Consider the following 17,448-nt stretch of genomic DNA (forward strand, 5'->3'; position numbering starts at 1 on the left):
TCTCTGTCTATGTGTGTGTGTGTGTGTGTATATATGTGTGCCGTAAAGCAGCAAACCTTTGCTCATTAACAAAACATAGGCGCTAAACAGAGCTTGTCCTTCTGCTGTGCTTTTCAGGCACATCGGTGACAACGCCATCATCTGCATCTGCCCGGCCGGATTTAAGGGCAAGCGATGTGAGATCAACGAGTACGACGAGGTCACAGGTAAGCTTGTCGTCGGCAAACATCCTTTCCACCCCATCCACTCACGCTCATCTCATCGCTGATGCATTGAGGATGGTAAGGGCTTGTTCCCATCCCACCCGTATACTAATTTTCTTCCCTCCCGCTCCCCCTAACACTCATCTCGTCACTACACAGGATTCTCCGAAAATGTGCAAGAAATGCTGATGAAAGAGGATTTTAATTAATTAGCCACTTTAACGACTGTCATCTTGCCGCGATTATCTACCTTCTTGTGAAACCGATGCTTTGTTGCTGCCAGGCTGTTTAAACACCGAACGGTAAACAGTCTAGTGATTTTCAATTATATATGGAAATTTGAGAGCTTTAAGTGTTTTTATTTATTGCTTGTTTTCGTGAAAGAAAAGTATAAAGTATTGGTATAGATGCTCAATGTTTCCATAATTCCTTCCCGAACGCTGTCAACTACCACTGCAGAGTGTAATGGTGTGCTGTTTTGCTCTCTAATAGATGATCCTTCGCCCCAACCATTCGTTCCTAGCTTTTACCCTTCTTATCGTCTTGAATGGAAAGTCTTTAGCACACAGGTGCGTAACGTCGTCATCATCACAGGTCTACTCTTCGTCATGTATCGCTTGCGGGAAAACAATATCTTGCACTGAAGGCATCATGCCGCACAGTCCTTCTCAACCCAGTACAACGCAACGGAGCCCCGGACAAAGGGTGCCAACTTGTCATATTAATAAAAGCTGTTCTCAATCATGTTGCTCGACTGTACAACCGGCCTCCATCTACCAGTCTGCCTGCCTTCCATACCGATTGGCCATCTTACCTGCTGACCTGAATTTCATAGAAAGTGATTTTATGTTCGAAAAAACACGCTCCCTCCGTACAATGCCACAAGAAGGCAATGGAGGCGCCCGGTACTTCAAGTCTGGTCGGAGCTTTATTCAGCTTAACAGCATCGGTCCATCCAGCACTGTACCTTTCCGCTGTGTACCGCCAAAAGGTGGCAAAGCAGTGGCCTTTGCTTCCCTTTGTCGTCTGAGAAGGACGAACGATTAAACGAAAATTTTGAACGGGGCTGGAAAATCAAAAGGAAAATCCTATGGCACATACATAAGCATATACTTCGTGGAAGCGGACGCCGGCAGCTGTGTGGATGGGAAATGTCAGAAAATAATTTTGAAAACGAAACGAAATTGATTCTTATCTTTAATTAAATCAGCCCTCCAACGTTCGGTGCCGGGCGAACGCTTAGTGCACTTAGTACACCCGAAACGAGGCTTGTTCGCATATTGAGCACTTCCTGCCACCTGTCGTAAAGGGGACCGTTTTTGGGATCGTTTTTTGAGGTACGCTTGTTTCGGTCCGAAGCTTAGGGGTCGGTGCTTGTTACATGTACATGGGTTCGTTTAGCTGTTTGGATCCTTCCCCCATCTCCTTCTTATCGGAAAGGAGCGGCTGTGTGTGCAGGGTGATTTCCTGTGGTTTGAGAAGTGACTGTACCGAAAGAAAAACCTGTAATTGGGGTACCAAAATTCAAAGAAAATGTACACCAAGGGTCAAAGTGTGCGTACCAATCCATCCTGTGACTGGAGGTAGCTTTTGGCTTCAGCAGCATTTTGTGGCTGAATTATGGTTTGATAAGAATGTTTTTCGCAAGACAATATCAAGTTTCGAGACAAGCATTAGAAGAGGCCAAACTGGTAGGCGCGTCTGATAAAGCTTCGTTAAAAGCAGCACGTAAACAGATCATTAAAACTGACAAGTGTTTTGTGTTTGAGCTGTATTATATTGTATTTAACACAGTCTTTATGCAGTTTGGAAACAAAAGTCTTAAATAGGTACAAGGCATGATAAAAAAAAACATTGAATCCTTCCTTCCATGTTATTCCATGTTGTGCAACATTTTCCATCGCATGTTCCAACAGTTTTTCGCACCCCCTAAACAGCCATCATTCCCGCTTACAAATGAAAAAAGGACCCAATGAAAAATACTGATGCAAGCTGATGGGCATGCGAGACATTCTAATTTGGCACCCGCGGGTCCCCGAGTGTAGTGGCCAATGTTCAAAGCTGTAGGCAAATGGAGACCGGTTTTCACTTTGAAGCAATTAACTTGATTTAGTGCATTACCATTCTGCCACATTCCAGTGCGCTGCTTCGCTGCCGATCCAGTAGCAAAGTTACTGTAAAACTGTGCGCTCCAAATCAATCTAATCCAGCGCACACCGTTCCTTTAATTGAGTGTTATTTTATTGATTGACTCGAAATGGTCCACTCATTAAGCGGCAATTAGTGATGACGAATGGCTGGCTCCCGCTCGCGCTCGTAGCATCAAGTCATCGGTCGCTGGACGGATGGATGATACGAATCATTGATCTTCATTAATTAAAATTAATGTGCACAACGGTGGGTTTGTGATCGTTGCCACCGAATTTGGAACGGAACATTTCTATTTCTATCGAAATGCTAAAATTGGGTATAATCCATCCATTACTTTAAATTACAGCACAGATAAAAAGGAGTGAGCAGTTGCTGCTAAGCACGCCGAATTTTACAACGATTTCCATCTGCTCTGTAGATTTCATGGTTACTTGTGAGAGATATTCAAATTGATAAACATTCTGTAAGCCGTAATTTCGTCGTACAAATATGTTTAATTTTTCTAAACGACTAAAATTAACTGCATAATTGATTAAATGTAGAAAGAAGTACTTGTTTAATATCCTCGTATTATACACTTCTACAAAATTCATCGGATTCGTCAGATTCTGCAAGAGGAATCTTGATTCTGGGGAACAAATTGACACCATCTGCACCGACTTATTGACAGCCATCGATTTAGAGTGTCGTCATATCCTGGAGGCAGAATTGCAAACACAAGGGGTAAATCGCATGCTGATTTACCATGCTGTGGCCAAATCACATAAAAGTGATTCGTCTTCAACACGCGGTTTTCATATTCATCTCCGTAACTAGACTGTCAGTTTTAGCCCTCTCATTACCATACTTAAAACATGCTTGAAAATTTCGGCTGAAGTCTGAAATAAAAGATGGTCTACTTGATGGATCTCAATGCAAGCAGCTGGGACTCCAATCGCTGGCCTTACGATAATTGACAGCATTGGCTCTCCCTGACTATATTTTTTGTTTTGCTCCGTCTTGGATTTTAAGACAACGGATAAAAAATCGTATAAGAAACGGTAGTGATAAAATAGTGAGATCCCTTAAATTTCATGTTTAAAATATTAAACCAAAGCTGCAGCACGTACGAATTAAGTATGTCACAACCCGTACTTCGTGGACGTTTGAGTAAAATTCACCGCGTCAGTGAATACCACATTCATTTCAACACTCGTGTGTCAGATACATTTTCTAAATGTAAGAAATATTCGATGTTAGAAACAAGAGACACCGACACTTGACCTTCATGGTTAATCTTTTTCATTTATGATCACTGTTCTACACAACATACAAAAATAGAAACAAGTACAAAATATGAATAATCTATTATAATCTGCAGTTCAAAGCCTTCCACCAAATCATATCCTTCATTCGCTTTTATGTTTTCTTCCCTTCTGATTGAAAATCAATTTCACCGCAAACGCATCTTAATTCGTTATGAATAATTCAGCAAATATTGTTTACACACGGCACGAGCGAGCTCTCGTTCCAGTTCGTCTGCTGCATTGATAATCGATCGAATGTGCTCGTCGAATTCATCGGAAAAAGATAGCTTCCATTAAAAGCACTTGCCAAACGTCAGTCAACCTTTAATTTCGAGGGAGAAAAAGGTTGCGCAGGGAGCATAAGTATGAAAACGTTCTCTGAAACGGGGGCACTTTGAAGATTTTTTTTTGCAAATATTAAAACGCTAATAACCAATTTATTAGCTTTAAAATTAACTTTCAACAACGTGTAAAAGAAAGGGAGACAACACCTTAAAAATGGTTATGGGAATTCAATAATGGCAGAGAAATAAAAAAAAAAGAAAACGATGAATGAGAGTTTTTGTTTGTACCTCAGGAAAGCGGGAATCGGGTCGACAATTTTCCCCCTAATTCTGTCCATTTTGTGACCCTCAAGATTATGCTGACCCTGTCAGTAACGCTGATAAAAGTCATAAAAAGAATTTCACCAAAAGTTATTAAGATAAAATTCAATAATTTTTATTAAGTTTGCGATAGCCTATCGTCCTCCCTATTGCCTTTCGATTCGATTCGTTTGAGGGAGCCCAGTTGTACTGTCTCACAATGACTGCACCCTCTTGTGCGCAACTTTGCCAACGTAATGTACAACTTTTTTCGAGGAAGGAGAGAAAACATCGGAAAACCTAAAACACCATCCTGTAGACCCGTTCAAGCCAGATGGTCTCAGGTAGCCACGTCTACGTCACGCCACCATCGTACCGAAGCTATAACATCGTAAAGAACCAACGCATCTTCACCATAAAGCATGGCAACTCACCGTGCTCTCCGTGTGTAGCAAATGTTGCGTACACACTGGGCTTGCAAAAAAAAAACTTGAATGAAAAACGCTTTTACTCACGAGAGGTCCGGAAAAAGTTTTCCACCTCTTCAGCACACTCCGAAAAGTGTGGCCCGGGGACGATCGATAGCGAGTTTCCGTGCCGTGCTAGGTGGTAGCGAAATTTATGCCACTCAATGGTGACATTCACGGGGGGGGGGGGGAGGGTAAAGCGAAAAAACTGTAAAAAAGCATAAAAAGAAATGGCGGTAGCATACCTCGTCAACTACTTCACATTGTGGCACTTTTGCGTTGGTCGAATGGACGCGAATATGTTCGTTCGTCTGATGGGAAGGTAAAATGTGTGATTTACCTACACCAACACAGCAAAAGAAATGTCTCTGCAGGGAACTAGAATGATTTTTTTTTGTTATTTTATTGCATATAATTGAAACTAGTTTCGATCAACCTTGCAATGGCTCCGGGTTCGTTTTTCGAGTTGTGATTTTGTAACGATGGTGTATCGTTTTGCCCAAAACGATTGGTACACTTGAACGTTCATCGAGTGAGGGAATTGGAGAGCTTTTGGAAAAAGTTGAAACTACATCAATATCAATATTTTGATAAAGTGGTCTATAAGCGATGGAAATGCATTCGTTTCAATTTTTTGTAGCGCAAAGTTGTCTACACTGCAATAGGTACTTACATTTATTTGCGGTTGATACAAATCTTTATTTTTGCCTTTGAATAAGAAATTTTGTACATCAGAAAGCAATATTCAACATCAATCGTCAACCTAAATTGTTTGAGAAGTTTAATCATAGGAAAATAAAGTCAAGTAAACATAACCTCTTCAAGCCTTTCATGGTAAAAAGATCATAGTTTTCTAATCATAAAGTTAACAGCCATGAGTAAAAAACAACTTGCTGTCAGAATCGATCGAAATTAAATGAAGACTGAGGCAAAGGAACGAATTTTCCTGCTTGTAGTACAACGTTGCTCTGGATGGTGTCATACGAAGCGAGGGCCTGGACATCCAGGATCAGCGTCCAATTGCTTGATAACATCGACATAATCGGACGGACATCGGCATCGGTATGCGAGACGTACATCCGACTGAAACGCCTAGCTCGTAGGTGTAGATTGGAGGCTCTGACCGTGATAGAGTAGAAGATCAGTTGACGGTGACGATCTTACTTACTTGATCGTTGCTTCGGATAACAACGTAAGCAGCGAAATCCAGAAGAATCGTTCCTTCTATGGAATCCTCAAACTCATGAGATTCAGAAGATTACAACAATGCACGAAATGCACGATGCATCCCACACTGATGCGTTCGATAGTCTTCTGCGGGGACAAGTCATGGTTGGTGGAGGTTTCCATTTTCTAGTGGTGGGTGTTACGGACTATGTTTGGTGATGCCTGCGAGGTGATACAGCTTATGGAGAAGGAAAAAGAACCACGAGCTTTCTGAACTGTTTAGCGGCGCTGATATACTGACGATGGTCAAAGCCGATAGTATATGATGGCTGGGGAACGTGATGAGGATGCCGGAATCATGTCCTACGAGGATGATGCTCGTCAGTGATCCGTTCAGCACGAGGCCTAGAAGAGCACAACGAGCTCGATGGTTGGATTAGGTCAATTCCAACCTACTAGAGATAAGATGCAGCCATGGTTGACGGAATGCAAAATTAGACCGAGTTACCAAGAAAAGGTTTGCCTCGCATAAAGGATAAACGTCTTGATTCTTGGCTTCAGCGTTGGCCTCATAATAATGCATCTCGCAACAATGCAAATCCTCCAAAAGAAGTTTGCCCAAAAAGATCGCTTTACAGGTCAGTTAAACGTCGGTGCGATCAACGACGCGCCCGCAGTCGTGAAATGTTTTTCACAAGCACTGTTAGACACGTACGTTGTGTGATTATTTGACTATCGTCTTTAAGTCATATCACAATGTTCTTTTTCTGGAAATTCATCATTTGGATGAGTTCTCGGATAACTATATCGAAATTGCACCAAAATAAGGCCTTCTTCTTCTTCCTTGGCACTACAACCTCGAGAGGTCTCGACCTGCCATTTCTGCCTTTCTGTGACTTAATTTGACCCACACTAAAGTAGTCAGCCTTACGTGCAGGAAGGCGGTCCGGATGGGATTTGAACCGGGGGCCGGGGCCCTGCCGTTAAAGACCGGCGCGTCTGACGCCTTGTCACCGGATCATAAAGGCCACCTCTTCATAATAATGCCACCTCACATGAAAGTCTTGCGCTCCGAGGGTTTCAAAAAACTTCGGGATGGCCTTTTTCCGTTAGACTATCTTCCTCCTAAAAAAAGGATATAAAAATCATGGAAAAGTTCTATTCCATGATTGAATATGAATCAATAATCTTTTAATGTATGTGATGCAAGCAAACACGTGGTCAGTCCCTTTATGGAAGACATTCACTGGTAACTGAATCTCTCGAGATCGAGATTTGAGAATCTAGCTAAAACAACTTAAAAGAGATACATTTCTGGGACTAGCTATTGTACATAAACCATTAGCAAACTAGAAGTAAAACTTTCCCAATGAATATCTCCGTCCTTTCGTCTAGCAAACTGTACAACTCCAAACAGAATTGCATTCACCTGTCACTGTCACCGTCATCGCTGAATACCAGTTGCTCTTTCAAGTTCTATATCCAGTACCTTACATATCTCGCCACAATAAAACAACTATTCCAAACTTTCCCTTTAATATAGCACCTTTTAGCTTTTGCCGGTTGGCGGCGTTTCGTTTTCCACTGCACCTTTGGTCTTTGTCCTACACTTCGCCCACCAAACAGCGCACTCGGTGGAGTTTTGCAAAATGATATAAAATTTTAATTGGATTTTCAAAAGCTTAACTCAACAGGCTGAGACTGCTTAAGCCCCACCAAAGTCAAGTCACGCCAAGTTCACTTAGTTTGGTTTTTTTCCCTTTCCTGGTGGTTGTGCAGACGATGAAGAAGTACCGAAAAGAGATGATACAAGTGGCGCGCCAAACGCAATAAACTCCAGCGCCTAAACACCTTCACCAGCCTTCCCGAACCGTGGATGTCAATTTCGCCATCTGTCGTGTGAAAAAGGTGTGTCCGCCTTCACACACACACACACATACACACACACACATCCGTACCGGAGTTCCTCAAAAGCGCTTTATCAAATCGTCCCATTTTCCCGGAGCAAATCTTTATATTACCGCTCCTTATGCTGATTTGTGTGTGCATAAGGATATGCTTACGTCTGAGTGTGTGTGTGCGTGGCCTTATTTCCATGCCTTCCGAAATGGTTTTTTTTTTACAGAAGAGTTCCACTTCCGCCGTCGGCTCCATCTAAAGAGCAATGGGGAAGAAAAATCATCGACTCGCTCACTCAGATCATCTGGATGGGGCTCTGACGCTGGCACGAAGACGGTGCCTGGTGTAGGAGGCATCTACTTTGCACTTCCTCATCAGCAAATTAACAAGATTTATTGCTGTTTTATTTGGGAAAGTTTCATAATTTATTACGACCACAAGGGTGGCCGCTCTCGCATGCCAGGCATTCGTGGCGGACGAATATTGTCACTCTCGCGCATTTGGGCAAGCAATTTGGGCCATCACTGTGACGGTTGCACGGAAGTGTGAGTGAGAAAGTTTAACCGGCAAAATCCCAGCCAAGAAAAAGCGAACATGCATTGTTCGGCTGGTGAATGGTGAAAACGAACGTCGGAATGCCATTTTAATCCACAAGCGATTGGCTCGCGTTGCTTCACTCTCAGCTGTCTCGGGTTGGCTGGGGTCGGTTGTGGGATAGATTTTCCTTCCACCGAATCACGCTCGCACACAGACGTCGGTGCGTTCGTTGCCACTAAAAAGAAGTGAAATAAAAACTCAAACCAACACAAAATTTTGGATCTTGCCAAAAAAAAATTGGTGACAAATGCGCCCACCCCATCGATCGGAAGTCAATAATTCATTCCATCGAAAGGCTGAATGTAGTGTGTGCGGCCGGCGTTTTGTGCCGGCTGTCTTCCAACCGGGCTCCGTTGCTTTTTTACTCGAGATTTAGAAATTTCAACTACACCGGGAGCTTGTTCTCCTTTCTGTGAAAGGGAGCGAAAAAATAAACCATCCACACCGAGCGAACCGAGGAAGTTTGTGTGCGTCGGAAGTGAAAACGACATTAATTATGTCGTAAATCAACTTTGGACAATACTTTCCAGTCGGTGGGCCGATAAACTGGCCAGCTGATGTCTGGTGGTGGTAGTGATGTTGGGTTGGGATAATTGTGGCTAGGTGAGAAAAACTTTTCCTTTCACAGCTCGCTCACCATCCACCGAATCTTTTGCAGTGGAGCAGTGACGCACGGTGGTGTAGGTATGTCCGGTAAGTCGCGGCTGGAATCAACGCCAAGTGGTGATAAAATTTATATTTCTTTGGCGCTACAACAGTTGTGCTTGTTCGGTTGTACAGTAATGATGTTTGTAACAGGTTTCGCTTTGTTTTCTTTTAGCCAGATTTTTCACTCCATTCTTTATGGTAGAATGGATCGAGATGTTCTGCAGCCACAACATAATTTCCATTAGAAAACTTTTGTTCGCGGTGGCTGCTTTAGTGGCCAAAAATGAAACACAGAAATTGTTGTAATTCAATCAATATTGTGTCAAAAGTGTGTGTTACAAGAACGTTCAGTTTCGTTTACTGATTAAAAAGGTGCCAAAAGTCTTTGCTTTTCAGTGCAGATGTTATACAAGTATCGGTTGTAATCAATTAAAAATTATTTACTTAAAGTTTTGCTATACATGATATTTTGAAATGTGAATAAAAGATTATAAAAAGTAACAAAATCACAAAAAAATATCTTTTTAAACATCATCAAAGGCGTGTTAGGTGTTTGGAAAAGAGCGTGTAGAGGCAACATAAAAAGCTAAACTATTCTCCCTTGTTTAACCCACTCTTCACATGGATTTATGTGAGTTTTTAGCTGTCGATCACACTGTACATATAGTGACGGAAAGTTTAAAAAGGCTACCAAAATGTTTTAAAGCGTAAAATTGAGACTTTGACACCGCTTTTCGAAATATTGAACTTTTTTCATTTCTAAAACTTAGCTCAGATTTTCAAAAATTGATCGAATCATGGGATGCTGATGATGGGGAGATATAAACTCAATGTTTCTTATTGCTTTTGACTTCAAAATATGATGTTAACACTTTAAATGATGAAAAATGTACATTCATCAAAATTAACATCCAAATCTTCTAAATCAATCCAATCAACCCACATCGACCTAAAGGCTAAGATCGAAGTGTAAACATTTTTTTTATTGTTCATAGTACCTCTATTCTCTTCTCACACTTTTTATGGCCCGCACAAGCCTAGATTAATAATTTAATAGTTATATTTTTATGCCTCAAGCTTTTCAACATGGATCCTTTTTCATTCATTTAAACAGGATTTTAATCTCTTTGACCTCATTGGCCTCTGTCCTTTTAATGGGTACAAGTGAAGGTAAAACTATTGGCTAATAGGTTATAGCAAGCGGTTAAACTAGTGTGTTATACATTTAAATATCTCAGTTACTGATGCGTAAAAATCAGAGTTTTGGTTCTTAGTGTACCCATCGCAATCGGCAGGGATGTGGCGGATCGTAATGTTGACGTCACAAAATCCTCATAATCGAGGACAAAATCTGAAGAGATTGTATGAATGATTTAGGCAGCTGTGACCGATGCAAAGACGGGAAAGGACCCATTGCATATGGCTGGAATCGTGATCGTGTTTGGGTACAGTGTTGTGTTTGATGAAGCAGAATTCCGTGGATAGATCTACCTTGTGCCAGGTGACGTCTCAGACAGAAGTTGTGTTGTTTGATTTGACTCGATGCAGCGGATCAACATTATCTGTAATTTTTATTTTATGTATTGATACAGTTGTTTTTAAACGAATATAAAATGTCTGTTAAAAACATTAGATGGCGTTCCAAATTTCATAAGGGTAAGCCTAGGGAATGTATTGAATATATTAGTTTTTCGCAAATGAAGCTGACCTTATTCTACTGTCCTTCACTACTTACTACTGGTTCATCCTCTCTCAGATGTATGACCTCCAAAACTGATTGATTAATTCAATCAAATGAAATTTAATCATATCAAAATTAAATTCAATTGATTTTTCAAAGGTAGTTAAAAATGTTCAACAATATTTAACCAGAGCTCGTATGGTTACAATACCTAGATTTTTTAAGGAGGAAATGTCTTGTTAATCTTTTTTAATTGTATTTGTGTGAATTCATGATTCGCAGTCATTACACGCGGTGATGACAAAACGGCTTCTGACCGTAATAATAAATAAATAATGATTTATTTTCATTAATTTTAAATAAACCGTACTATAAAGACTGCCGGAGGCATTCGACTTCATTCACCTTGCTGGACTCTCTCGGAAAAAAGCAGAAAAGACAGACAATGAAATTTCACCCTGGGCCACACAGTTATCAGGTGCGCCATGGGACCCATCTCGTACATTTCCCGAATATGTCATTCTATTAAAATATGCAGTAAAGCAATCAGCTCACCAGCAATCACCAATATCATAATTTTACATCAACTTTCCTTACTTCCCAATGGCCGGAACACATTGTTCTAAAATGTGCGTCCCAAAACAAAAATGCTAGAATCTCTCGCCCACCCACAGCAAACCAAATGGACATCACAACCCGGAAAGCTTAAATTGCTATTTTCTTTTCCCGGCCACCGGCACAAACCTTCGCTCCCTTAGTTCGGTCGGTTGGTCGGTTTTGTGCCTTCGTTAAATATTTACCAACCAATGATTTATGCCAAGCGATGCGGAACCACGCCAGCGTTCCGATCCGATAGGGAGGATCCGGGGCAACACTTTTTATGCTGCAGGTAGTCAGCGAGCTACCGAGTGCGTAAATGACCACCACCCCGCGTGAGGGATGAAGCTGATTGAGTGGAATCGGTCATCGGACGGTGCCAGCAAGGACGAAGAAAGCACACAACACTTTTAGCCGCTTGCCTGGGGGGCGTGAACCTTCGTGGTAAAAGTACATTTCCTGCAAACCCCTCGGTGCGTATTGGCTGGTGCAGGTAGCGATGAGCACGATATGATAAGCATAAAATATAACAATACCATTACGTGCACACACCCATGCATACACAGCCATCCACTGAGTGTAAACGAATCTTGGGGGCCAAGTTTTATGACCGAACTGTTTGGCGAAGAGTCCTTTTGCGAAAAAGGAGGCCAACGGAGTCTGGAAAAGGAAAATAATCCTGGAGCGATTTATTCCGCAACTACCGACCACGACATTACGGCCATTTGTGTATGCCGCGTGTGTGTGTGTGTGTGTGTGTGTGTGTGTGTGTTGTGTGGTCGTCATCATTAAACCACCACCAACCAACACACACGGGCGTCACGTCACGTCCAGAGCGTATTTGTGGAGCAACGAAAAGATCGAGTCCCACATCCAGTGCCTTGGTAAATATACCGTTTTGTTCACAGCTAATGATGATGTCACCCGGACTCCTTGGGCGCGGACGTCTAAATCACCCCCATTTTGTGTTGTGATTCTGGAGCTACCTCCCGCAGATATCAGTGTACTCGCTTCGTTAGGAATTTGTATGACTTCTTTCCTGGGGAGTATAGTTTTGTAAGCCATGTAAAGCACCTCCATGCCCAGCCCAAGTGGGACACTGGGCATGGCAAAAGTTAAAGTGTCGAGTGAAGTTGTTCAAGTTCAAAGGAACGAAAGTGATCTCACTCACACTCGCGCGTATCCGTTCCGGTGACTTTCCCCGGAGTGACACCGATTCTGAATGGAAGAAGAGTTCTACGCTCGCTTGGTCGGTTCTTCGCCGGATTTTACACCTAACCGCACCGAGGAAAAGCGTCCTCGACCTGCATCAAACTGTCCTCGAGTTAATGGTCCATGGACTTACCACGGCACCACCGCCTGTGCCGACGACAGAAACTATTTTTAGCATTCTCTTTCCATATCATTCCACCTTTCGGTGTTTGGCGTTGTCCTCTTCCTACTCCCCCGTCAACCTCCCCACCCATCTGTCACATGCCACACCCACCCCATACAAGCATCGCCCACAGAAAGGCAAAACTTACAGCAAAAGCATACAATTTTGACCAACTTTCTTCTTCCTGTTCTTCCGCTCTCCCGCAGGATGCAATCTCGACAAGGAAGGCGACGACTGCTTTCGCCAGTGTATTTCACCCGGTGACAGCCTCGACGTGTGCCGCTGTGACCAGAGCATATCGTCCTCGAGTAAGTATCGAACCCTCTTGAGCTTTTCTTGCCTCACCTTGCTTCGCGCGTGAACCAGTGCTGCAACTTTTCGCAACATCGAAGTACCAACTTCTCTTCTGCACGTGACAGGTGGGTGCCCCCAGTAGCCCACCGTGGCAGGACAGCAGGCACGTGGCAGGAAGCGATAAAGTTCAGATGTTTTACGTCCAGCCCAAGAAGCTACCCCGGACGGGAATGGAGGAAGTAGTAAATTTCTGATCAAATTCTACTGCTGAAACGGGAAGAAGAAAGCCTGTGCCGAGAGTTGCGTGTAATGTGTTTTTGTTTTCAACCAGAAAGAGGTGACCGGAAAGTTTGTGATCCCTCGGGAGAATAGAGACGACACGAACGGTCGTCCGGTAAAGCAAACCTCTCATAACTTAAAGGAAAGCTTTTGTCACATTGCATCAAATCGGTTGAGAATCAGCCGGCAGGACGTCGAGCAGGGCGTGCGAATGACAACTGTACGATTAGCTTGACTTTAATACTCTAAGCTTAAACAACCAGCAAGCGTGTTCCGTCAGCTTGGCACACCCCTAAATGTATGCAATACAAATTGACCGGCAACGGAATTGCACTCCAATTTACATAAAAGCACAGTGAGCAAACAGTTTAAGCTTCCTCGCACACCGACCGGATGCACAATTCTTTCGGCAAACAAAGTGTACGTGTGTGTGTGTGATTTTGGGAGAGCAAGAGTGACCCCCGGGATGATTACTTATTTGCTTACCGAATTCGAACAAATTCCATCCGAGGAATTTTCCAGTGCGACAAAAATCGCTCGACAAGATTACTTAACTGATTGAGATATGCATCTCGGGTCGTGGCAGTACGTGATGTTGTCCTCGTATTGTTTCCTCCAGCAACGACAAACACTTAATCCTGGTGGATTGAAAATACGTGGAAACTTTTGGGTCATTTAATAATGCGCCTACGCTCTGGAGCTGTGATACATTTCGCCTTACTAAACTCATGGCAAACATTTGCATAATCGTTGACACAACAGGAGCTCCACCTCCTTTAGCTTCAACTGGTTTTACCCAAACAGCAAAAAGCAAACAGTTTGCATGATTAATGGTATCCCGGGCCTCACGGTCGGCTTTCCCAACTCTAGCGGCGATGAATATTTTATCCCAACTGATAGGAAAAATCAAAAGCCAGTCCAATCACTAGCGCTGCTGTGCGCTATAGTAGTTCTCGTTCGGTTTTTTTCCTCTCGCCCCAATGATTCAGCAGGTCTTCTTTTTTATCTGCTCTCTCTCTCTCCTTCTGTTTGCATACATAATGCACAGAACGGGAGCCAATGCTAAGCCAATGGATTAGATCTGTGCGAAAAGGCTGATACGGTTCCGCAACACTTCATTATCGTTTGCCCCCACCCGGGAGCATGGGTGTGACATAAGCGTAAATTATGCATTAGTTTAATAGGTCGATTATCAGCCGCCTAATCGGTTCGGAGCATTTTGGGGCGGGGAAAAACTGTTCGCCAAACTTCATTATGACTGTTTCCAACGGTCGTTTGGTGCGGAATGGCGGCACTCTCTCGGCACGCCACTGATAAGAAAGTAGCAAAGGCATCGTCAGCGAAATCCACAGCTTTGGCCCTGACATTTCCAACGCAAGGAGGAAAAGCGGGTGGAAAATTATATCACTTTCCTTCCACTACTCTTTACTTTATCCCTTTTTTTCTCATTTGCCATTGAAAAAGATTATGGTTTTGATGAAAGTACGACTTAGATAAGGCATAAAACGGTTGGCTAATGGTTGCTGCCGAGGGAACTGACGTGGGCAGGCAGGAGAGTGCAAAGCGCCGGGGGACAAGAATGAAAAACTAATTTCACCACTATGGTGTAAGCGGGACTAAATAGCTCGAATGGGATAAACAGAACGATAAGCCACTATCCATGTTGGGTTTGTGCGTTGTTTTTCTTTATAATCGGAGCTTTTCACAAAAACCGAAAGCTTTAATGAAAGGGTGGGCTAGAATCCGTCTAAGAATTTTTGTTTTCTCCTCTTTCAGGATATTATTCTTTGAAGAAGTAATGGAATTAAATTGCTTTAATTACGATTAGAAACACTAACAGAAAACCAACAACTTTCTAACGCTCAACTTTCAACAAACAGTTACAGATTTCCATTCGTTCCGATTTTCTCCGGCAGGTCGTGGACGAGCCAAATACGAGATGACGGTACGGTTGGCAAACGCATCACACTTCGAACTGAACGACAACGGTGAACATCAGCTGAATGAAAACACAGTGACGGTGCTGGAAAAGCAGGTACGTTGCATCATTTCAGGTGCTAACGGCTCCGGCGCTCGGCCAGACATTGGGCCAGTGGGTATGACGATCTCATTAAAATGAACAACCGTTTGCCGTCGTTGCGGTGGTCCTTTAAAATTCATTTATCCGCTTGCCGGCATAGAGGGGAAGAAGCATTTGTAAACTGATGCAGATTCTATGCGTACCACAGTAACATCCCTTTAGAAGCGTTACACCTCGGCAGGATGAACGAATGTGTGATGTGATATATTTTCTTTTTATATATATAAAATTTATAAACATTTTTTTTATATTTTTATATATAGAAGAGACTAAAAACTTATTGAAAAATATTACGTTGCTGCTACAACATAATTGCAAGTGGTGAAGTTTATCTCAATTTCTTAACACCTCTACCCAGATGCGCACTATCACGCATCTGTCACGCTAAATCTGATGGGCCATTTTTTCTCCGGCAAGAAGTAAGTCCCTCGCAGTAGCAGCGAGCCGTTTCTTTTCCGCGATGCCCATTATCCTTATTAACTTTGTCGCGACCCCGTCAAAGAATGTTCTGCGTCAAATTACTGCGCTCCTCGTCGTCGTTATCCTGAAGTGGTCCGCCGCCACTCAGCGACTGGCTGAACCGGTGCGGCGCGTTAGCGATGGAGTTCAGCACCCGCCGCACATTGCCACCCCGATCGTTCCAGGAATTTCGTCGTCCGCGGCTGCCACTGTTTCGGTCGGTGCCAGATTCCTGAATAGTTGGCATCGTTCCCTCTCCGCCCGGAGCACCACCACCACCCCCCAGCCCTCCTCCACCTGTGCCATCGGAAGCACCGGTCGGCGCTTCGTTGCGTCTTCGCAGTGAGCTTGTCGAGCGGAATGAGCGTGACATCGGACGGAAGCGTCCCAGTACGGATCCGCTTCGGTGAAGTCCTTCTGCGCGGCCATCGGTGGCGGAACTGTTGCCGTGCGTTTCCAGCAGCGAGGTAACGAGTTTCTCCAACAGCTTCAAATCGGCCGTCGTCTTCGTGCTCGAGCCAACGCCCGTTGCCATGGGATTTCCAATTTGGCCCCCATTGTTAGACACTCCCGCCGTCCCGGAACCGGAACCGCCGAACAGACGCTCGGCAATCTGGAAATAATATTTGCAATTAATGTTCGTCGTTGGGAAAGCGTTTTTTCATCGCTTAAAAAGACACTCGAACTCGAATTAACTCATTGGCATTATTTTGACAACGTTCGGTAAAGTTCAAATTATGGAAAAAAAAAACTCAACCCGACTGAGCGGTGATGGTTGTTTTGGTGACGTGGGGAATGTTCGGTGCCAGCGGGTCAAGTGAACTATTTCATTAGTGATGCTGAAGCTCCGGGTTAAGACAACCCACCGCTCGTATTCAATTACTAGCGCTGCCAGCGTTTCGGCATGGTTTCGCTCCATATTATTATTGATGAGGTGACGAGGTTAGCATTACGCATCATCAAAAACAACGGCCAGTCTGTGATGTCTTTGGGGTAGTGGAACGAAACCGAACGGAACCGTGGTGGTCACTGATGACCATCTGCAATTAATTCCTATTCATACTCGAATGGCGTATCAGTTGCATCCCAAAACAAGCTGCAAGCCGGTTTATCCGGTTCTCTAATCAACAACCCGCTCACACACTCACTCACACCTGGTGCTGGTCTAATGATAGGTCGAACAGACAAAAAGCGCACGAAAACGCGTACGATAACAAATTTTCTACACTAGTTCTCTCCCGCACCCGGTGGTGCTCACACAAAATGGCACCTTCCATTTTATTATGCGCTTCGAAAGAAAATGGGACGGGAGAAAAGCAGTGTTCGATGGCAGCTAGGGCGGTGTTCGCCGCTGGATTGAATGCTAATTAAATTTTCACTCAAACTCGGCTTAATTATACTTGTTCATAAAATGCGCTCGATTCGTGGGGTGGAGCAGTTGCTCAGCGAACCGTAACCATATTGCCATCATACGTTGACGATAGACTGGGGACCCATGGGACTGGTGGGGGGGGGGGGCTCGGAAATTGACCTACAGTTAAAACTTGTGGAAAGGGAATTCAGTTGAGCGTAATTATAATCTCCGCTGATACTGATATTCTCCCAGTAAAATAGGCATGATTGAAGCAATTGGCGAAAAAGAAAGAAAATGTTTGAAATGTAGCTCTTGATTCAAAATCCT

The 17,448-nt window shown here is 43.5% G+C and overlaps 2 protein-coding genes across 9 annotated transcripts in view; one reads left to right on the forward strand and one right to left on the reverse strand.

Moving 5' to 3' along the window:
* Positions 1-17,448, forward strand: part of LOC118513433 — a 197,676-nt gene that overhangs the window by 71,097 nt on the left and 109,131 nt on the right. For all 3 annotated transcript variants that reach the window (XM_036059164.1, XM_036059162.1, XM_036059163.1), the window contains 3 exons: positions 118-206; positions 12,862-12,963; positions 15,145-15,263. In XM_036059164.1, coding sequence (XP_035915057.1) covers positions 118-206; positions 12,862-12,963; positions 15,145-15,263 — 310 coding nt within the window. The remainder of the gene's footprint in view (positions 1-117; positions 207-12,861; positions 12,964-15,144; positions 15,264-17,448) is intronic.
* The window catches only part of LOC118513434, a 31,947-nt gene continuing 30,053 nt past the window's right edge, over positions 15,555-17,448 (reverse strand). For 4 of the 6 annotated variants that reach the window (XM_036059166.1, XM_036059167.1, XM_036059170.1 and 1 more), the window contains exon 13: positions 15,805-16,380. In XM_036059166.1, coding sequence (XP_035915059.1) covers positions 15,805-16,380 — 576 coding nt within the window. Of the gene's footprint in view, positions 16,381-17,448 lie in introns of all 6 variants that reach the window. The other 2 variants (XM_036059171.1, XM_036059165.1) reach the window with 1 other exon arrangement.

Source organism: Anopheles stephensi, chromosome 3 (genome assembly GCF_013141755.1).
Source record: "Anopheles stephensi strain Indian chromosome 3, UCI_ANSTEP_V1.0, whole genome shotgun sequence".
NCBI classification, from domain to species: Eukaryota; Metazoa; Arthropoda; class Insecta; order Diptera; family Culicidae; genus Anopheles; species Anopheles stephensi.